The sequence below is a fragment of the Nothobranchius furzeri genome, chromosome 8, assembly GCF_043380555.1.
Source record: "Nothobranchius furzeri strain GRZ-AD chromosome 8, NfurGRZ-RIMD1, whole genome shotgun sequence".
NCBI lineage: Eukaryota > Metazoa > Chordata > Actinopteri > Cyprinodontiformes > Nothobranchiidae > Nothobranchius > Nothobranchius furzeri.
Window position 1 is genome coordinate 56,868,199 of NC_091748.1, and position 22,811 is coordinate 56,891,009.

Here is a 22,811-nt window from a genome sequence, read left to right on the forward strand (position 1 = left end):
GCACATTTTGATGTTAGACAACTGGACTATTTACTTGGCTGCTCGGTCAAAAAATTGGATTTAACTTAACAAATAGGTAGGAGCCTCCTATTGGATAATTACTGCATGAGCGATTATCTTTTAATCACCCATAAACAACCATGTGGAAAGACATCTGGTGGTCATGGAGAAAATGTTAATCTGCTTGAGAATGGTCAGATCATTGTCATGCATCAAGCTAAGAAAACATCTAAGGAGATTGCAGAAATGAATAAAACTCGGTTAAGAACTGTCCAATCAATTATTAAAAACTGGTCTGATGAGTCCAGATGGACCCTGTTCCAGAGTGATGGTGCATCAGGGTAAGAAGAGAGGCAGATGAAGTGATGCACCCATCATGCCTAGTGCCTACTGTACAAGCCTGTGGGGGCAGTGTTATGATCTGGGGTTGCTGCAGTTGGTCAGGTCTAGGTTCAGCAACAGGATGTGCTCCATGAAGGAGGTCAGCTGACTTCCTGGACATACTGAATGACCAGGTTGGCACGGGCATATTCCAAGATGACAATGCCAGGACTCACCAGGCTCAAAGAGTGAAAGAGTGGTTCAGGAGGCATGACATCATTTTCACACATGGATTGGCCACCACGGAGTCCAGACCTTAACCCCACTGAGAATCTTTGGGATGTGCTAGGGAAGGCCTTGTGCAGCAGTCAGACTCAACCATCATCATCAAGATTTTGGTGAAACATTAATGCAACACTGGATGGAAATACATCTGGTGACATTGCAGAAGCTTATTGAAACAATGCTACCGCGAAAGTGTGTGACAGTCAAAGCTAAAGGTGGTCCAATAAAATATTAGTGTGTGTGAAACATGGGGGGGGGAGGGGGGAGACTTGGTTTGGCTGGGCAGTATGCAGTGGGGCAAAATTATTTGACAGCCACTAATTGTGCAAGTTGTCCAATACATAGTGGTGCACAAAATAAGTATTTAGAAGCAAGCTAGAATTGTGGCCCTCACTATTATTAGACAATGGAAAAATACAAGATCATGGACTAACTCTCTCATCATGGGGCTCCATGCAAGATCTGTCTTGCGGGGTACAAATTATCTTGAGGACAGTGAGGAAACAGCCCAGCTGTTGTAGTACACTGGGGGGAACTGGTCAATGACCTAAATAGAGCTGGAACTACAGTAACAAAGGTTACAATTAGCATCACACCGTGGATATGATTACATCATGGAATAAAATCCTGCAGCACTCAACAGGTCCTATCAGTTTAACGAGCACAAGTCCGGGCCCGTCTACGGCTGACCAGAGATGAGCTGGATGATCCAGAGGTGGATTAGGAGAATGTTGTGTGGTCAGGCAGAAATTTGTTCAATAACACACTGAATTGTTTTTGATTTAAAAAATAGTTCATTACAAAGTATCAACTGAATTATTTATAAAAACATTCTACCCCGATATCTACAGAAAACAGCAAAGAACCAACAGAAAAACAAAAAGAACACCTTTTGAATCATGAACTTAATGAACTCAGTCTGGATTCACAACAGTCCTAAAACGGCCATTGTTAGAATAACCGACAATCTGCTTCCTGCTACAGGCTCAACACATTCTCCTATAGTTCTGGATCAATCTGCAGTTTTAGACACATTTCATGTTTCACAATCTTCATATATGGGACAGCTCTCTCTCCTGGGCTAAATCAAACCTGTCTGATAACAATCACCTATGTTAACACCTCTTAAAGCAGTTTTGGAGTGCCCCAAGGCTGCGTACTTCCACCACTTCTCATTAACTTTTACTTGACCTCCCTAGACCACCTCATCTTCAACATCCACACACATTTACATTAGTACAAAGTTATCCACCCTCATCTACTTGAGGGACACCTAATTTGAAAAGCTTAAAGAAGCTGGAGATTTATTTTTATTATTGAGAAAGGATGCCAGCTTTATTGTATTTATTAATACTCACATCCAGAACTTTTCTTGGAATCATCTTGGACTTTTTTTTTTCATGTGAACCAAATCTGACCTGCCTTTTTTACTTCACTCTGTTGTGTAAAGTATACATTGTCAAAATATTAGAAATGCAAACAAGAAACTTAAGCCTTGAAATATTCATGTGATTGTTTTTATTTAGTATAAATACTGCTAAAAGGTGGCTGCTATGCTTTCCAGGATATTAGCAAACATTGCAAATGTCCACAATGTGAATTAAATTGTATACTTAAGATAAATAAATATATTAATACATCATCTGCATAAAAATAACACTACAGAAACAACAAACAATGATTTCTTTTCTGTATTTATTTAGTTTTCGTTAAATGCATTACATAGTCTGGCAAAATCTCCCAATAATGATTTTACTTACAAGTTAGAAAATACAAAATAAAATACACTTAGCTTGAGTTTAAGAAGACTTAATGAGTAAGCCCACAAGCATAAGTGGTTCTGGGTTTGTCTGTACAAATGTTATAGTGGCATTTGAAAGTGAAAAACTCTGGCATAACACCAGTCAGAGAACACACATGCAAATCTCTCCAATTTACAATAAACTTCAACAAGACACTGCATTTAGTAGAAAGTGCTGCATTAACTAGACAGTAAGTTGGTTTAACATGAAAGGAAGACATGTGGATAAAAACATGAGCTAAAATCATAAGTGCCATCCTTTATGCTGCTATGTTTGGTCAGACAAGTGACATGAAAACAAAGGCTTCAGCTGCCTTTTCCCTCATCAGAAACCTCCTAGCATCAGAGTTAAATAACACCCGTGGGAGAAGTGAAACGTCTCCATCTAACCTGCTACTGTGTATGTTTAAACGGTAGTGGGACACTTTGAAAGATGGGCTTTCTGCTCTCAGGTAGAAAACACAAGACATCGTTCGCTGGACTTCAACAAGACTCTGAAATTGATCAATTCTGCCAAATATGAAATGTCTAGTTTTAAAAAAAAATCCTTCAGGACATATAAAGTTAGCACTAGAGCTAACGTCAACATAAAAAGCACCAACTGTGGCACAGCTTCAAATGTCACGTGCTAAAGTGACAATTGCAGTGTTACATAAGAATGAATGATCTCTCATATTAGAGCTAAAATAAGAGAAATAGAAAGGATCTTAGGCAAAAATCTGCTTTTAGGGAGGCTAACCCAAGAGACCGTGGCTGAAAATTTTGAATTTATACTTTTTAAATTGCCGCATTTATAAAATTTTTCAGATATTTAACTGAAATGTTGAAAACATTGGAGGAATCAAATAGAAAACTCCAAACTTTGTTTCAAATTAGATTTTTCTGTTGTGGTGTATCTTAAGTGTTTAATGCCATTTAAAATACGAGTGTAGATTTCTTCAACACCTTGAACAATGGTAGATCAAATGCTAGGTGAGGTAAGCTAGCACTGAGAATTCAAAGACACTGAATAACGTAGAAGCGGAGTGTGATGGTCGGACTTGTTTTAGAAATCCCGATTTGCTGCCCTGATGGGAGAAAGAAAATCCCCATCTGCTCTTCACTGCAACACTGAATTTCAAATGAAGTGCGTTCTAATAATGATGTTTAAATGTAGCATCAGAAGGCAGGAAAGTGCCCTTGTTTCTATGGTTACAGATGAGCAGAAGGAAAGTTTGGGCACATCTGGGTTCGATAAACTCAGCATGCCAGCTAAAATCTGGTTAAATCCTCAGAGCTGAGGTGTGAATAATAAAATGTAGTGAGTTTTCTTTCTAGGGAAATTCTGTCTCGCTTGCATGTTTTAGTAAATCACATTCTGAACGTAACATTTGCAGTCATGTTTTAAAAACCTTAGGATTCATTTTCTCTGACTGGAACAATCTACTCCTCCATACTGGGATGTTGTCCTTCAGCCAAACCTGCAGAGGCCAACAGGATGGAAAAACAGCGCTCCGTAATGCCAGTGAACAGTGAGCAGTCAGGGGGAGGCGGAGGGGGAGCAGCTAGTGCTGCTGCATCAGTCCTGTGCAGTCTCCACCTTGCTTTGGTGCTCTCTGGGTTGGGCCGGGCTGTGCCGTGCCAGACCCCCCCGAGCCGAGGAGGAGAGCCTCCTCAGGAGAGTTCTGACTTGCTGAGAGCGATGGCGAGCTCCAGGTCCTCTTGCTCCTGCTGGGTGAGCCTTGCAAGTCGCTCCTTTTCCTCTCGCTCGCTCTCGCGCTTTGCCCACTCTATCATGTCTTCCTCGGTTGGATACTGCTCCATGAAACAGAAAAAAAATAAAACACAGAGCACACGTTGGATGCTGTTTCCTCTGAATCATCCCACACTGATTTCAAACTCAACGTTTGGGCTCTTGGTTGTTCACATTTAGTTATTCATTTTATTCTCTCACAACCAGCTGCAGCTGAAGAACTGAATACAAACTTTCATGTCAAGAGTGGCAATTTTTTGTCCCTCAGGTGAACGACTTTGTCAGTTTCACAGAAAGCATGTGATCAAAATAAAAGCAGGAACTGAAATGGAGACACCCAGTCAAGCTGGGATTTCCAGTGAGTCATGTGATCGGTGTCGGACCAGTTTAAAGGATCCAAAGCCACAGAACGATGGCAGCAACCCATGGCTTCAGCTGGGTAATCCTGTTAACATGCACAGTACCAGCAGGCTCTCCCCATGGACAAACAGAAGCTACAAAACTCACTGAATGTGTGTAAAGCCATGCAAAGGAAAGCCATGACCATGTTGACAGCTAGCTAGACGTTTTGGGTGGACGACGTGCAAAGCATGCATGATGAGACGTCTGAGACGTAAAATGAACCCGAGTGCTCATGCAGGTCATTTCTATCAGTAACTTCTGTTCAGAACAAAAGGAGAGCGGTTTGTACACCAGATCTGTTTGGTGATGACTTTATTTGGGGGTTAGCCCTTAAAAACAAGATAATGGATTGCTTTAGCTCCCTTTTAAACACCATGCAGACATAAAATGAGCTGCAGAATCATAAAAGCTGCTCAAAAGCATCTTATAATCTGTCTAAAACATGCTTTAGAAAAATATGTGCGGTGCATGCTCAACGTCTGGTAAATAAACTAGAGATGCCAGAGATGGTGCCCTTGATTTAACACTTTATTAAACTTTTCTTCAAACAGAGATTTAAAAACAAAGAGACAATACAAGCAACACAACGCTGATCAGACAGGGGCTGACATAAATCAACGGATGAGCAGATGGATGCATGGAGAGAGGGGTGCATGAATCGATAAATAGCAGCATGAGTAAAAGGTGAAAAAAACACTGATTTGAGGGATGACGGAGGCAGTTTGTAATCGAGCATCAGTCAGCCAGTCAAACACACAGTGTGTGTGGGTTAGGGTCGGACAGAAACATGCAGGTGGGGTCATTAAAAAAAATCATCACCGTCTTCTCGATCATCCAAACCCAAATTCACAACTTCTGCAGCTTTAGGGGGATGTTTCAGAAGCAGTTACAGCAAAGGTGCACTTGGGTGCAGTTTTTAATGGAAAAGGCCTCTGTGGTAAAACTTCCCTTAAATATGGTGATTTTGCGAAACAAGGTGTGAAATATTTCTTTCACCCGTGAAGAGTTTGGCTAAAGCTAGTTAGTTAAAACCCGTCTCTGAGCTTCAGCAGACACAGAATAAGCCGCTGGACCTCAATACACACGTTCACTCAAAAAGCAGCGTAAAATCTTTCTAATGCAGTAACCTAGTTTAGGTTATTCTGCTTTAACATGCGTGCGTGCACAGGGTGCAACATCAAGCAGCCTCTCATCTAGAAACTACTTTAGCTCTGAAATTGTGACTGTGGCTACAAATCAATTCAAATATATTAATTTATATAGTTTTAGGATATTTCTGTACATTTTTATGTCACAAATTACCAGAGAGCATCTATCCAACTACAAAAAAAGCCTTAAATTTAATCAAAATCTCCCAAATAAATGTGGCAAATTAGTGATTTTTAAGAAAATGGCATTAATAACAAACAGCAAACTGCAGGTGGGATGAGTGGAAAACATCTCTAAAACATTCTAGAATCACGCTACTTAGTTAAACTGTGAATAAAACTTTAGCTTCCTTTCTGTGGTTGTTGCTGTTGGCTGAGAACGGCACTGGCCTGATTTACTTGGCGGAGGCTGCGTTCCTGAAAAAGCTGCGATTTGTTTGCAGGAAAGAAAAGAGGGTGTGACTATTGACATTCAGGTGGAGGTGAGGGAGATGACGAGGGGGAGGTGCTCACTTTGTCAAAGCTGGCAAACCGATCAGCTTCCCGCAGGTTGTGCCGAGGAGGGGAGGAGGGGGCGAAGGGGTCAGCTAAAGGATCCTTGACAGGCAGGGAGGAGGAGGAGGAGGAGGAAGAGGAGAAGTCTCCTGAGGTTTGTGGGATGAAGTTTCCCCTTCGTTGGAAGGACTCAGAGGACTCGGTCCTAGAGATGGACGACCTCTTACCTGGAGGACAAAGTGCTCGTTTTCACTTGATGCGTCTCTACAGCAAACGTTTACAACCGTCCAGCCGTGTCACTGACCTGGAGGTGGAGGGGGGGGTCTCGTTGGAGTACCCGTTTTAGGGGGCAGGGCCGGAGGAATGTCCGAGGTGGGAGACTGGCTGTCCTCCTGAAACAGGTTCTTGTTGTTGATCCCAAACTGGTCAGGACCGTTTGACTGGAACAGGAAGTCGACACCCCAGTTTAGTTACTGGTGTAGCTTCATGTGTTCAGGAAAATATGTATTCAACAGTAAAACCTTCAGACATTTAGAGGCCATGTCTAAACTCTGAACATCACCTTGGACAGATCGCTGAAATCTGCAAAGCCTCCGACGAACGAATCGTTACCAAACACCGCAGCAAACGGATCTGAAAGAAAACAGTTCACCACATAAAGGTATTTATTATCAAATGCTTCCTGTCTCTAGAGTCCAGAGTTATACCTGCATCTGAGGTGGCGTTCACTGTTGTACCTCCAGGGGCAAACGGGTCATTTGATGGTGCAGGGTCCTGAAAAACAGAGACAAATTACTTTATGTGCATGCTTTAATAAACTACTTGAAATAATCTTCCAAAAAATGATGAGCCTCTAAATGATGTCTTTGTTCTTATATTATTTAACGCGTATTTAATCCACTCCAGCTGTCTACAGGGGATGGGTGATCATGTAGCATCATGCCTAGATTTGGGTTTAAGGGACCGTCATGCACTTTCTGGAGCTTTTGACCATGTTTTTTGTTTTTGTCCTCATTAAAAACACCCCCAAAGTGGTTTTTGGCTTCACACATGTATTTTCCCGTCTCAGCTGCAGAGTCTCTGGAGGTCTGCTAAGTCATTGCCAACAGCTGAATGAAGCAGGTCTGCATCATCGTGCACGGCTTCTCTCCATCCAGGTAGCATCGAATCTGGATCCCTCCTCTCCTGGACTGTAAACATTAACATTCAGTCCCTGCGTAGTAAGAAGGGAGTTTAGTCTCCACATTTGTGAAGAAGGAATTTCTTTATGTAGTCTGAATTTAAAATAATGCCTAGAACCCAAAAACGGTTCTGAAGAAGAGTTTAATTCATCTTCAGGAGCTCAAAACCGAGCCAGAATGAGATCATGATTTCACAGATTGGTTATTAATGCACCACCAATACCGGAGTGGGTTTTCAGATGGATTACTTCTTCAGACTGTGGCCAGCGTTAAAACCATCCTAGCATGGGCCACAGTGGCGTTGGTGTTAGCAACTCATTACCGGCTTCTACGACGGAGAACAGAGGTGGGGGTCACACTTGGCAATCGCAGGGTGGCCCTTTTGTCCTGATCCTCCCAGTAGCCACTTCACTACTGGTGTGCGTTTTAATCTACTGCTATTTTCTTCATTGTCCACAGCGCTTTGCTGGGGCTTCAGGGTTACGTTGTGTAATGATGGAATTCACACAGGTGGAGGTGAGATTTCATAAAAACCAAGCGTCTTATTTCTGGGTTGATAAAATGTCAAGAAAATAACTTGTTTTCCTGAACTAAAGACTCTCGATAGTGCCAGCGGTGGTATTTTAATCATTTACTGTGCCTAGCCTTGCTCTGTATGGTTTAAAATAGCATGATACACAATCTCTAAAATGATAAAAGGAGCCACTCACCAGAGCAACATCAGAACTCACAGAACAGTTGAAAGGATCTGTTCCTCCATCCCGTGAACTAAACGGATCCGTCTCCCCTGAGGGGTTGATTTTGCCTCCAAATGGGTCCCGATCCACCTTGCTGGTTCCCGTCGAGCTGAATGGATCCTTGGATGCTGGAGTTGGATTCATGCTTTTGGAAACAAACGGATCCTGGACTTCTGCTGCTGGTGCGGATGGTGTTGGAGCCATATCATTTAGCTTGGCTGCAAACAGGTCTGGTTCTGGCACACCGGGGGTGGTACCAAATGGGTCAGCTGAAGCGGAGAAAGGGTCCTCTGAGGAAAAGGCGGCGTTGGAAGTCTGTGCAAAAAAGGAATCTGCAGCAAACGGGTCCGAGCCTTTGAACGGATCTCCTCCAAAAGGATCTGACATCAAATGGAAAAAAAAATAGAGTTGGACATTTCTTTTCAACCTAACAGACCCATTTCTTAGACTGAAAAGGTAAAACTGACCTGCAACATCTGCTTTACCAAAAGGATCGTCTTTAAATGGATCATCTACAAAAAAGTCCATCTTTAAACATTTCCATCTCAGTGGGTGACTCAACAGACGCTTGACTCTTTATTATGAGAACTCACGATCTGTAAAAGGGTCTGAATGAAAGAAGTTCATCTCAGGCAGGGAGGGGGGGCTCGTTTGTGGTGGCATGGAGCGAGGTCCAACCTGAGGAGGCAACGAGGGGATGGCAGGTTCTGTCAAGTCTGCTGGCTCTGGTTTGCTCTCTGGCTCTGGGGACTCCACCTGTAGGGAGGTGACATGGTGCTGACTAGAATCTTCACAGTTACAGTTTATACATGTTTTATGAATCCTGTCTTGAATAATCAACTTCAGCGTCTGGGTTGAAGATAGAAGTGTGAATAATCTGACCTTTAGCGGGCTGCCTTTAGGTGAATCATCATCATCTTCGTCGTTGATCTCTGAAGAACCATCAGGTGCAAAGCTGCCGTTTCCCTGCTGATTTTAATGCAGCAACAATGTTAAATTGTCTCAGGTGAGAAAGAGTTTAATTAAATCTGCAGGAAAAATTTTGAAAATCAACAACAGAAATGTCTGTTTGCTGAACTTTAGGAGTTTACCTGATTTTATAGGCGTTTCAGTGAATGTAATGAATTCTTAGTTTGTAATTACCCCAACAGCGCCCTCTTGTGGCTTAGACAGACAGTTGTACAAATCGCAGGAAGCAAAACTATTGTAGAGATGATCCAGGGCATCGGGTTTCAGCTTTTCTTCCTCCACAGTCTTTGGATTCTCTTCTTCTTTCTTCTCTTCTCCTTCTTTCTCCTTCTTGTCTGAGTGTTTTTTCTGCTGACTGCAGGCAGCAGCTGGCTCCTCCTCCTTCAGCTTCTTCGGCTGGTCCTCGTGGAAGAGGTCCGGTTCTGCTGTGGAGCCTGGTGAGCCATTCACCATGACTGGAGAGCTGTCCTCCAGAGCCCTCTTCCAGCTCAGCTGTGCAGTCACGGACCTCTCCTCCACCTGAAGGTCTTGGACTTTCTGCTGAACCTAAAAATAACCAAGAGAAAAAGGAAAAAAAAAAGAGGTGATTTAATGTGTATTTTATTTAACCTCTGGCAATAAAAAAGTTCCATCTCTACAGAATCAGATTTATAATAATTATAAAGAAAACTAGAAAATGTAGAGATCAGATGAGTTGTTTTTCAGTCAGACGGCCCAGCTGGTCTTAGGTTGAGACCGCCGACACCGAAGAAATCACGTTTGAGTTCCTGACCTGCGAAACTTGTGTAAAGGAGTCACGGACGGACTCATGGAGTGGCGTGAGTTGCTCCTGAGCAGCCTGAACCTTCTCCTGCAGTTTCCTGCTCTCCTCCTGCAGAGCCAGAAGCTCCTCTCGCGCCTGGACGAGCTCCTCCTCGTACTGACTTATCCTGTGTTCCTGCTCCTCGTGCTTCGACTGCAACGACGAGATCTGGAACAACAAAAATCAGTTCTGACTTATTTATAAAATAGTCTAAAATCTCCCCGGTTTAGTAGGCAATAGGTGACAATAACTAAAACCCTACAAGGTTGGTCTCTTGGCTAGTTTGCTGTCTGATGTGGCTGAGCTGCTCCTCCAGCGAGCTCTTCTGCTGATCCAGCTCGTCCAAAGCGTCCTGGACCTTCTGACGCTGAGCCTGGAGTCGCTGGAGCTCCTCGCTCTCCTTCGCCACCTCATCCTGAAGGTCCTTCAGACAAAAACACAGAACAAGATTTAAAAGAATAAATAATAAGTATGCAGAGAGATTTTTTTTTAACAAGCAGACCAAAACAGAACAAGATTGAACACACACGTCTTTGTTTCATTATTTATACTATTTTAATGCCTCATCGTGCATGGCAAGTGTCGGTTTTACACTTGACTATGTGAAGCATCTGTGGATCATCTCTGACTAGGGCATACGTGACTATATGAAGTGAATGAGAGCTGGAGGGGTTGGGCCGCATCAGTATCAGACCTCCCATCCTTCCTCACATCCAGACTGGAACCTCAAAAGCAGAGCAGCTCCTAAAATAGAGGCGATCAGCCTCTGTGGAAACAGACACGCCCACAGGAGGAAAGCAACCTGAGCCATGTTAACTACATTTCAGAGCAGCATCCCAGACTGTAGACTGACAGCATCATTAACCTCCTCCATCATCTCCATTTTGGTTAAAGTAAACAACAGCTTTAACACATACGTATATCTCTGGAATAGTTTTAATTTGTCTTGCTTCGTACACACGTTAAGCTCAAGCTTTGGCCAGACAACCAACCCCAACCACAAATTTTATCTGCAGCAACAGAAAATGTAACCTTACCTGCACTTCGCTGCTGCGTTGTCGAATGGCCTCCTCGTTTTCCTTGATCTCCTCTTCCACAGAGCTCTTCTCTCTGGGGGTCCAGCACAGCAAACAAAAGTATTCAGCCATGTTGGACAGACAGGTTGGACCCGGAAATCCCACCCCACCCAGCCACAGCCAGGTGTCTGCTGCTTCACCCCTTCTGTCAAACACCGTCACCTCCCGTCCCTCAAACACCATGATCCTGCCCCCAAAAATCACACCTTCCCAAATCAAGGAGCTGCTTCAAAATCAATGGCAGTGGTGTGGAAATGTTTAAAATGTAGAATAAAAACGAGGTATATGTAAGACTTCTGTGATGCACTGCTGTTGGCTCGATGAGGGTTGGGAAGACGGTGTGTGCCTGTGCAGAAAGATGTGCGGGGTATCAGAAGCGAGAAACAGATGGAGGCATGGGGATGGAGAGAGCGAGAGAGAGAGAGAGCGAGAGAGAGAGGGAGAGATGAGTCATGAAGAGCGAACTAGAAACATCCATCATGTGTGCAACCCTACCCGCTCTTCCTCTTACCCTCACCGCTTCACACAGCAAGAGATTTTATCCAGTCCTACTTTTGAAACCCTGAAATGACTGGGCTGTGAGTTTTCCCCTTGATGAGTGAGAAAAATAAAAACAATATTAAAATAAAGGCAAAGGAGGTGTTTTATTTCCTGTATCCGCATGTTTGCTGAAGCTGGTACGTTTTAGGTTAGTAAAATTGTTAAAAATGCAAAAGGTAAAAAAATAAAATAACAGAACGGTGTGAACCGATATTCTGGACAAAGGCAAAGCTCTCGTTTCTGCCTCACTTCCAGTCGCTTCGTTTAAAAATACCTCAAACGGATCAGCAGCTATTCTCTGCTTCCACATCAGTACAGGGTAAAAATAAAAGTGTCAAACCCACTCTCTCCTTTTATATTCTCACCCTCACCACACATCAGGATGTATAATTCATCAGATAATATTTCAGAAGGAACTCTAGAGTCTGCTCTCGTCTGATCTTAGCTATAATTACGGTGACTAACGTCCTTATTTGGGGCAAACGGCTGCTGCCAAAATTTGAAGCAGCTGCAAACACGTATCATCCTCTTATTTTTCTGATTTTGATCCGACACCGGCCTTCGTTTCTAGCCTCATCATACAGTGTGTGTGTGTGTGTGTGTGTGTGTGTGTGTGTGTTTGGGCTGGAATACCATTTTTCACTCCTCACTTTCAGTTTTCATGAATGGAGAACCAAAACTGATCATCTTGAATAGTAAGTTGGTAACATGCTGACAACTACTAAGGCGACAGAGACAACAAGTCCATCTGCTGCTGAAAACTTATCCTGGCACTAAAGATGACGTGAAGCATTGAGGCATGGGAGGTCATGATGTGGTCATGCGGCATCAAACTTTCTCCAGTGTGAACGCTTCACAGCCCCAAAGAGACCCGCATGCGCAGAAGACGAGAAGTCACACTCAATGTAGCCGAAACCGGGAGCGGCGGAGTTGTGGCGTGAAAGTTTCATTGACGGTTTATCCACAGGATGCAGGATCAGGACCTGTTAATTCTTTCGTTTTGGGCTGGAAACTGTTTTAAAAACTGTAAATTATTTTACTCCTTGTTCCACCTTCTTCCTGAATTATTATTCACTGAAAACGTTCCGCTGTTAGTTCATTCACGGAGACCCCCCCCCCCCCCACGGAGACGGGTGAAATGCTTCGCTCCAACAGCACCTCCCACTCACATGATTTCCTGTATTTTTAATTCCAAAACTTAAAACAGGACATCCAGACAGACTCCTGAACCCTTCCGACAGCGCTCCTCAGGAACATCCTCACTCACGACGCTCACCTCCGCTGACTCAGTGACATAGGAGACAGATTTAATGCGACAAGACTGTTCAGACTGCAGTCGCTTTCAAAAACATTAGATCGGAATTAGTACTACATTTGAAGAAAATGGCATCTGTGCCATTCAGACTGCCATAAAAAAAATCAGAAATGTGTGCATGTGTGGAATAAACCTGATTTTGATGTGCTTTTGCCTGCAGTGTGAATGTAGCCTTAGAGGGTTGGATTGGGGGTTAAACCACCAAATAATTCCCGAGCGCAGCCACTGCTGCAGCTCACCACTCCCCACGGGGATGGGTCAAATGTGGAGATGAATTTGACCAGTGTGTGATGACGACTAATGAAACCAACTTTAAACCATCTGCTGAATTCTGCAATCCAAGACTTGGATAAAAACACAATTTTTTTTGGCATCACTGACATTGTTAAGACTTCTATGCTCATTTTGTATCACTGAGCTTGCATTAATTAAACAGTGGCTCATAAATACCACCTTAAGATGGAACCAAAACAAAGTGCATCAGCAATGATGCGGCTTTACGTCCTTAATGGGAAGAGAAACACTGCACCCTGCTGGTCAGCTCAGGTTATGGCTATTCAGATTTGACTATTTTCACAAAAACCTGTGAACAACGCTTACGACCCAATCTGACATTGGAACATACCACTTTTTATTGGATGGTTCTAAACATCTAAATAATGAATAGCATTAACCAATGTGGCTAAAAGACCAAGTTCACTGAGAAACCACTTTTTACTTGTTATTTTTGAAACACGATAAATTACTCTGAGATTTCCATGCAGGCTGAAGGTGAATAGTCTTCAACCCCATTTCCTGCATTAGCTGTTGAAAGAAAATAGATGGGGAAATGCTCGGGTCAGACAAAGCCACACAGGTCTGCGTCACACTGAAACTTGGCATTCATGGACTCGCCCATCTTGGCTCATGACGACGAAGGCTGCTGTTGGTTTTGTGTCCAGGTGAGAGCAGAGCAGAACATGGCCGTTTCTCATTACTAAAGTATGCTAGTACATTCTTGTGTACTTGACAAGGTCGTTCTTGAAAAATACAGCAGAAAGTTCATTCTACTGATCACTGGAGAACAAGGACGACATTTAGAACATAACCATTCTGGCAACAAGTGCTGCTTTATGCTACGGTTGAAAAAAAAATGACGTGAAAGAAAGAAAAAAAAAGTATGAATTATCCCTTAAACAAAATAACAATGAAAACATTATATTTGTACAACATTTGGTCCACATTTAATCTAAATTGATAAAATGTCAGCTTTTCCTGCTATTAAAGGAGGAAAAGGGTTTATTTTTCATCAAAACAGAGCTATTTAAGGCTAAGCTGGCTTTATTTTGATAGTGGGTTAGCTAATTAGCATTTTGAGGTATCATGAGGAGTCTGAAAAAAATAAAATAAAATACCCAAACACAGCAAATTGTACAGGCTACACACAATTATCCACAAAACCAACACCTTTATACTTATTTATTTGGACTAATTTGTATTTTTTATTTAAAACACCACAGTTATAAGCTTTGTCCTCTGCCTTTTTACATTCGAGGAATAATGGTTTGCAACCTCGCCTGGCCTAGCAAGGTGCCTTGACATTGAGAAACACCCATTGATGCATCCTTGGTACGATGTGTGGAGCAAGAACACATCCGGGAACGGGATACGCATTTAGGACTGGACAAGTACTTCGTCCAAGGTTGATTTACACAAGTAGGTGAGTACACATGTTCAGAACGCAAATTGAGAAATGTTCCTTTTCTTGGCTAGTAGAAGCTAACCATTAGCATTAGCAAATCTAACATGGCACAACTCATTCAGGCTTGTGTTACTTGTGGAGATATACAGTTAATTTGCAAAGTAAACCGACTCAGTGGTAGAGTTGTGTTGCTATTGGCCAATCGGGTGCTAGCACAATGCCTCTGATTGGCTAAAGATTCACAAATCTTCCGCTGCCTTCGCTCATTCCTTTTACTTGGGGCAACAATAATGCTGATGTTTCATCTCCACAGATATCACAAGCCTAAAATCTGTTCTGCCATGTTGTGTAGTTGCTAGTGCTAATGGTTAGCTTCCATTAGCCAAGACGGGCTCTGCTCTCCCCTTCCCGTAGTCACAAGCTAAAGTGGGCGGGTCCATGAATGTAAATATTCCCTGCAACACAGAAGAGGCTGGCCTTTTCTGATCCAAGCGTTTTCCCCATCTATTTTCTTTCTGCAGCTCATGCAGGCGATGAGGGTTAAAGAAAACATACAGATTTACTTGCATGTGAAAGGACAAGTATTATATGGCTTCTCTGTGAATGGCAGCGTTACATGAGTATTCAGAGAAATGATTACCGTTGTAGCTCAACAATCTCGTTACTGAGAGAGTCCAGCTCCTTAATGGCGGAGAAGTCAGCTGCGAGGTTAGCAATGTTGTTCTGCAAAAGACACGATAATTACAAATTAGTGTGAACCCCTCAGTAAAGTACAATTTTACGACACAACAAATAAACAACCACATTGCTTTTAATTTCATCAAAGAGCCAGATACCAATATGTAGAAGGGGAAAAAAGGAATGAAGTAAAACAAAAAGATCACAGAGCCGAATATATAAAACAAAACCTGATCAGTAACAAACTAGCTCCTATTCTGATCCGCGTACAGGTGATGGTCACAGAGAGGGTGGCTCACCTGCTTCATGTTTAGTCTGTCGGAGGGAGGGATCATTTCTGGGGTGAGGGACTGCGGTGGCTCCAGGCCTTTTGTCAGCTTCAGATTGATCAGATAAAGTGCCAGAGCAAACTGTTCTCGGGTCAGCTTCCCGATGTCTCCAATGTCACACAGCTCCCTGAGGACCAACACGCAGAGTTGCGTAAAAAAAATGATTTACACCTCAGGCTACGACTGCTTCTATAAACCTGACCAACCATTACAGAAGCCGATACATGGGATCATCACGGCAGGACGGAAGCTAAATCAGCCATGCGAGGATAAAAATCTATAAAATGGATGTTTCACTGGTCTGGTGTAAAAGCACATGCTGCTGTCCTGTAATCTTTCACCGCCTCTACTTACCAAATACGTGCAAGTGTGGCAGAAGGCAGCCCGGTTTTGAGGAAAATGTCTCTCACTTCTGCTCCAGACACCAAACCGTCCATGTCCCCATCTGTCTTGTTGAAAAGCTCATCGAATTTGGCTTTGTCCGCAGGAGACACCACCCACTGTTCGGATATAATGAGACTTTTTATGGTCCATGACAACAGGTGAATGTCTGCACGTCCTATCCGGTTACCACCCAACTACAACTTCACTCACCTTCACACTCCTTCTAGTCTTGCTCTTTTGAAAAACACACTGAGAAAGCCAGTTTGAAATCATCCTATCTTTATGATGAAGTTATTGGGAGTAAAAGAAAATCCCAAAAGCTTGGAGAATGCAGCATGCAAAGGAGAGAGAGAGAGAGAGAGAGAGAGAGAGAGAGAGAGAGAGAGAGAGAGAGAGAGAGAGAGAAGTACTCACAGGGACAGCGGCTGGAGTGGGGACGGGAGCTGGGACGGGAGCTGGAGTGGGTTTGGGAGGGTGGGGAACGCTCTTAGAGGCAACGTGGGAGGAGCGACTGTCTTTGACGGAGGGAGGTGAGGGCAGCAGGGGCATCCCAGGAGGGATGGCAGGTTTTTTCCTCTTAGAGGGCGGAACTAGGGGAGGCGGCAGGGACATGGGAACGGGCTCGCCCTCTAGAGCCCTATACACCAGGTACATCGCCTGTAACAGCCCAGCACAAACATTACAGAACATAGAAGAACGGGTTAGTATCTTCATACGCAAAACAAAGCATCAATTATATAAAACAGTCTATTCATTTAGAAAACATTCTGTGTCGACCAGATTTGTAAGAAAGTCTCAGCCATGAACCTAACCAACGACATATCATACAGAAACTAATATCAGATGAAAGAGCCCCGACCCCAGAGGTTTCTGTTTGGCGTGTGATATCAGCTCATACCGTACCACAGAAAACTCATCTTTGTCCAACATGCCGTCTCTGTCCAGATCACTCAGCTCCCACACCTTCAACACAAAGACGACACGGTCATAGGAAACCATACGACACATTTAACTCGTCAGTAAACAGCTGACTCAGAATCAGTTCTCACTTCATATACTTTTAGATCAGATCAGAGAAAACACAGAGATCATCATCACCATCTTTAACACTAATTATTAAATGTAATGTCAGACAACCTCTGCATACCATTTCATAATAACTCGGTACGTTTACCCTTAACTATCAAGAACAGCTTACACTAAAGACCAGTTAACAAGTAGAAATCTAAATAAGAGCTTCAATTAATAAAATCACTTTGCCAAAATGCTAAAAATCACATTAAAAAAACACTTTTAGTGGTTCCTACTCGGCCCAAGATGTCCACCGGCAGTTTGGAGTTGAGCAGGACAGGTTTGACTTTCTCCCCCGACAGCATCCCTCCTACTGGACCCAAACTGTCAAAGATGTTGTCGAACTTCATTTTCTCTTCAGGCTGAGGATAAAAATCAACATAAACAATAATTACCCTGTGAGGACTCACACTTGTATTCCTGCAGCACATGAACTATAATCTGATTTAGGGCATCTTTTGAAAAAAGGAAAAATAAAAAAATAAAAAAAGACCAAAACATAAAAATTAAAAAAATCTGATTTGTGTTTGAAGAATTTAATCCTATTCCTGTTTTTTGTTATTAACACACATATCTGCACTAGAGGTCGATGGATATTAGTTTTTCTATTCCCAGTACCGATAGCTGATATGTACTGCAAATTTTCATGGCTGATATCTAGAAATTTTCCACCTTATTTATTTCATGCTAAAATGTCACTATTGGCAACTCTGAACTTAACTGTTAAATCTTAACTTTGTGCACTGCTCAGCGTCAAAGTCAGACAGGTAAAGTTAACTCTTTGGGTGCCAGAGTGTTTAAGAAAATATTCAATGTTGACATGACTATTTCAAAAGGTTGTAGCGTGAAAATGGTTAGAGATGAAGATAAACTGTAAATGAGGAAAATCTTCAGTAGGAGTCAAAGTTTGTGTTGGGAGCAAAATCACTCATCTAATTCACATATTATGATGTCATCATACTGCCATATTGGAATGCATCATTTTTTCAGATGTTCCTTCTTATTTTTACGTTATTTTGATTTTTTTATTTATATATGCATATATAAAGCATTTTTGAAAATGTTATTGCATTGTTTATCTTTTATATTGTATGAGTTTATATTGGCCTCAATCAATAGAAATGCTTTTTAGACATATTTGTCCGCTTTCTTTGGGATTGGACAGCTTCAGGGACGTCCTTCCCTTGAATATAATCATTTGATCCGAGGGGAAGAATATTTTTAGGATTATGTGGCACACTTTGACTTCCACATGTAATGCATCTGTCGCTTTTTTACATTGCCACTATGGTCACATTACTTGTGTTTTTAACCATCATTTCTACATCCACCACGTCCCAAACACGGGGACACAAACTTCAAACCCAACGTTTGGAGCTCGTAAGTGTAGCATCAGCTGTCGGTTGCTGTGTGCTGCAGCAGCCCCCATCTTTCCGGCGGGATGAGTGAATTTCTTCATCAGAGAGTCAATATCCGGCTTCATAACAGGAGTCAGCCATGACCAAAGACATTGTTTCACCTACATAGGCTCAAGCATGGCGCTGCGACATGGCTGAAATTCCAGCACCACTCCTACGAGATATCCCCCCCCCGATATATCGGGCTACCCCTAATCTGCGTTATCAATAATAAACCAAATGATTTCACTAGTAAACACAGCATAAATGCTTTGTACCTAATAAATGAAAACTGCTCACCTTCACAACCCAGGGGGCGTCAGCGGCCACTTGTCCTGCTAGCAAAGGGCTATTTGTGTCATGCTGCAAACACAGAAACGTATAATAAACGTAATAACCAGAAATAAATGTTTAACTACAAGAAAAAAATCAGAACAGTAGAAACAAAGAGGTGGTGTCCGTGTATGAGGAAGTTCCCATCTACAGAACATTTGTGGCTCAGTCACAAACTTACAAATTTGGGGGGAGGAACGGCCACATTAAGACTTTTAAGCGCCACCTCCAGGCCGTTCTGTGCACAAGCCACCAACCGCAGCGCCACGAAGAATTGCTGAAGGGACATTAGAAAGAATAATGTAAGCCTGGTGTCGATCCAGCACCAAAAATAAACCCACCATGACATAAAGTCCTCTGTTTGTACCTGTTTATTGAGCGCTCCTTTTCTTTCAGAGTCAGCTAAATCCCAGATCTACGAAGATATCATTATGCATTTATTTTAAACACTACTAACATTAGTTCTGCCAGCATTCCAACACAACTAGAACTCCCACTAGCAGTCACTATGACGATTGGCATTCTGACCGTTGGAATGCGAGGCTGGATATAGAGACAAAAATAACAATATTTCTTTATTGATATTTGATCAATGTTAACATGAAAATTAAAGGACACATAAGTCAGGAAGCAGTCAAAACGACTGCCTTTGGAGTTCTACTGTTAACCCTGAAGCCAAGACAGAGACGCTAAGTTGGGATTGAGACAAAACTTAGCTCACCTTGCCCAAGACCATGTCAGCCAACCCTGACCGCTTCAAGAACAGAGCCGCATCAGCTGCCGCTACCCGCCCGCTGCCAGTGGGATCCACCTGCATGCACGCCCACAGCAGCATGTTTAATGTGCATGACGCTCGGATGCACAGGTTCTGAATAAAGAGCCTGTGTCTCACTTTAACCAGAACTATTATAATCTCTGTAGTATTAGCTCAGCACTCCATTAGAAAGCCCAGAGGGAGCTTCCCTGAATGGTTGTCAAAGGGAAACATTATTAATTCATAGGCTGGAAAAGAAAAGGCAGAAGAGAGAACTCACCAGTGAAAGCTCTACAGCTAATTTCAATTTTAAATTCACAAAAGCAACAGATAAAAACGGTTGTTCTGTGTTAGTCTGTTTGAATTTGACACAACTGAATGACATTGGTTAAAAAAACTACTGATATTTAAATTGCTATAATAAATATTCATGCTTATAATATAATTTAACAAAGGGAAGAGGAGTGGTCGTTTCCATTACCTGTCGATAATGTTTGTCATAGATGGGATTTCCACTGGAAAGCTGAAAACAAATAAAAGCATGTTTGTAAATTTTGCAAACCTCATTTGATGCGTTTCATAGAGTCCAAAACAAAATTTTAAAGTGTCAGTTACAAAAACCTAAAATGTCTGTATTTCTCTAAGAAATCTTTTTAGTTTACAAATTTGAATAAAATATAATCTGGCAGCTAGAGAAAATCAGTCAGAAGATCAAAAACTGAAAACGTTAACCACAGAGTTTAAAAAGCCACAGAGCCACTAGAGTACATGCACCAGTAGATTTAACCTTTAAATTTAAAATATTATAAAGCCTAAAATATGCCACAAAATGTTAGCTTATCCCAGAACTGATCATAATTAATCAGTAAAACCAAAGACACGTTGAAGTAATGCCACTTTTGTGAAGAACAAGTGATGCCACTACTGGGATTCTTGATTGTTGAATAATTAGATTTTCACTGTTACAGGTTCTAAGAGGTGAGTCTTTATTCATGCAAAAATTAAATGACAAACATATCTTTGTGTTTTTTATACAAAGCAAAGTTAATCATTATTTTCTGGTGATGAAACTGCAAAGCAAGGCTAACTGATACTAAAGCTCTGAGCTGAATTACCATGACGATACCTTCTGGAAGCCTGTGATTTGTGTTCAAACTAAGCCACAAGATGTTAACACTCGAGAGTAATTTGCTTTTCTGATGTAATATCCCTTCTTTCCTCTTCTCATCTGAGCTAAACAGGAAACAAATCAGCATTTCCCTGTTTTTAAACTAAAAATGCTAAATGGTAGCTTCCATGAAATAGAGAAAAGGAGTGGACAGCAATTATCTGGTAAGTGGATGTGCTGAGGAGCAGTCTTAAAAGCTTTCCTTCCATCTCCAAACCAATATGAAGATGAAGAAGAAAACAGCAACATCAGCTTAGGAGTAAATTATGTAACCAACTCTGGCACATAAGAAAAAAAACATAGCCTGTCATCAGCAGTTGTCTGTCAGCTACTTTGGACAACTAAATGCCAATTTTAAAGTGAGATAACTGTTGACGCGCGCGCGCACACACACACACACACACACACACACACAGAAATTGTAACACAGTAGTGTGCCTGGAACTATCGATGGCTGTGACACTGTCATCATTGTACTGCACTCTTTAAAAAGCCATAAAGTGAAAAAAAACTATAACCATTATTGCATAGTTCATTCAAAACTTTGGCATTCAACAAGATGCATCATGTTGCATTTGTTAACAGGACAGGCTGGTTTCTCTTTGACATTTCAACATGTTTGATTGTCACAGCAATAAAATGGTAAACAGTGTCAGCAGAAACATGGAGGTCAGATTAGATACTAATCAGACAAGAAGCAGCAGCAATGAAGAGAAAACACAGAGACAACGCTGCTCCTGCTCTGTTGACAGAGGCAACAGAGGCTCGGGTGACCATACCAATTAAACTTGCCCGCTACCTGCTAAATAACTTACAATTCACCAACTTTGGGTTCTTCACCCAACTAGCAACAGGCTTTTACTTCTGACAGCAGAACGAGCTAGTGGCTGCCATAGTTAACTTCCTCTTACTGGTTTCAGAACGACAGTTTACATTATTTAAAGCTGCACTACTAAAAATTAACTCAACGTTTACATTAAATAATTGAACATAATAAAGTCTGTCCACTTCAAAAATGTCAAAGGAATAAAAACACATCAACCGAAGCACGTTTCATTCTATTTATAGCCATATCAAGTGTAACCATGCAGACAGCCATGGGAGTAGCAACGTAGCTTATAAAGCACACGAAAGCAGAAGATGCAACACAACATAACTAAAACTTGGAGCGAACGTTAACCAACTAAAATATGACAGCAGAGCCACAACAGAGAGCCACACATGGTTATCATCTTCTTAGCAAAGACCGGCTGGCCTGCGGCTAACAGAGGGTGCGCAATGTTGTTTTAAAGACTGCTAACCAAAGCCAAGTCACGTTAGCTAAACGTCAAGTTTGACAAAGAAGCCCCACTAACAGCCCCACACTGGACATAAACTAGCTGTTAGCAGGCAGGCTAGCTGGCTAGCTACGCCCTTACGCAGTCCCCAAAGAGATTAGACAGAAACTTTTCGCAGCAGGGCTAAAACTTCCCCAACACCGACGACGGTCGAGGAGAGCACTCGTTTCCGCCCGCCCAGTCCGGCCAGCACCACTGAGTTGGGCGCAAGTAACGCGGACAGAAGCCCGCGGCGTTCGTTGTCGTTATATTTGAGTTGTAAGACACTGTTACCTGAGTAAGAGACAAAGTGGCAGCCATAGTGTTTCTGTTTCCCACTGCTTTCAGGCTGCGCTGCTGCCAGACACAGACAGAGGCCGCTGAAAAACCTGGAACCGGACCCGAAATACAGAGTCGTCCAATCACACCCACTAACAGCAGGCCAGTCATTTAACCCTGGGCACGCCCATCGACATAATATACGGGCACACCCAAAAGGAGGCCCGGGGGCCCTTAGTGGCCCTCGGAGTGATTTTGTTTGGCCCATAGACTGTTTGGCCTCATTATTGAATTTCTAGAATGGTGGGATTTTGTCTCTCCTGCAGTCTGGTGATGTAGATAGAAACTTTGAGATTTTCATGATCAAACATTTTTATTAATGTGTATATTTTTGGTGTTTTGAACCATATAAAAACATAAAATAACTGCAGCATTATTAAAAAAAATTCAGTTGATTATTTTGCTCTTGAAAGGGTTGGACATTCCAATTTAAAGAGCAAGTCACTCCTACCAGACTCTTAAGCCTGGGGCACACTGAAGGCAGACGCACCGCACCCGCGCCGTCGTTTTAAATAAAAGCCATTATAGTTAATGAGAGTGGGTACACAGGGAACGCC

At 42.3% G+C, this 22,811-nt stretch overlaps 1 protein-coding gene across 4 annotated transcripts; it reads right to left on the reverse strand.

Annotated features, from left to right (window-relative positions):
* Positions 1-2,284: 2,284 nt before the first annotated feature.
* On the reverse strand, positions 2,285-22,380 carry eps15 (epidermal growth factor receptor pathway substrate 15). 4 transcript variants are annotated; one of them, XM_015971338.3, is made up of 25 exons: positions 22,210-22,380; positions 19,913-19,954; positions 19,399-19,488; positions 19,045-19,092; positions 18,859-18,954; positions 18,645-18,707; positions 17,184-17,309; positions 16,780-16,839; positions 16,291-16,533; positions 15,847-15,992; positions 15,463-15,619; positions 15,126-15,208; positions 10,911-10,983; positions 10,136-10,297; positions 9,844-10,041; positions 9,246-9,617; positions 8,985-9,068; positions 8,696-8,858; positions 8,570-8,614; positions 8,076-8,482; positions 6,892-6,958; positions 6,747-6,817; positions 6,489-6,624; positions 6,203-6,411; positions 2,285-4,201 (listed from the first exon to the last, which is right to left on the reverse strand). In XM_015971338.3, exons 1-25 carry the CDS (start codon positions 22,363-22,365, stop codon positions 4,061-4,063), a joined length of 3,438 nt encoding a protein of 1,145 aa, XP_015826824.3. In that variant the 5' UTR covers positions 22,366-22,380; the 3' UTR covers positions 2,285-4,060. The 4 variants fall into 4 exon arrangements, with proteins under 4 accessions (XP_015826824.3, XP_015826823.3, XP_054608372.2 ...); XM_015971337.3 differs by having other exon boundaries at positions 8,985-9,071; XM_054752396.2 differs by lacking the exon at positions 2,285-4,201 and adding an exon at positions 5,049-6,115 and having other exon boundaries at positions 8,985-9,071.
* Between the last annotated feature and the right edge of the window lie 431 nt (positions 22,381-22,811).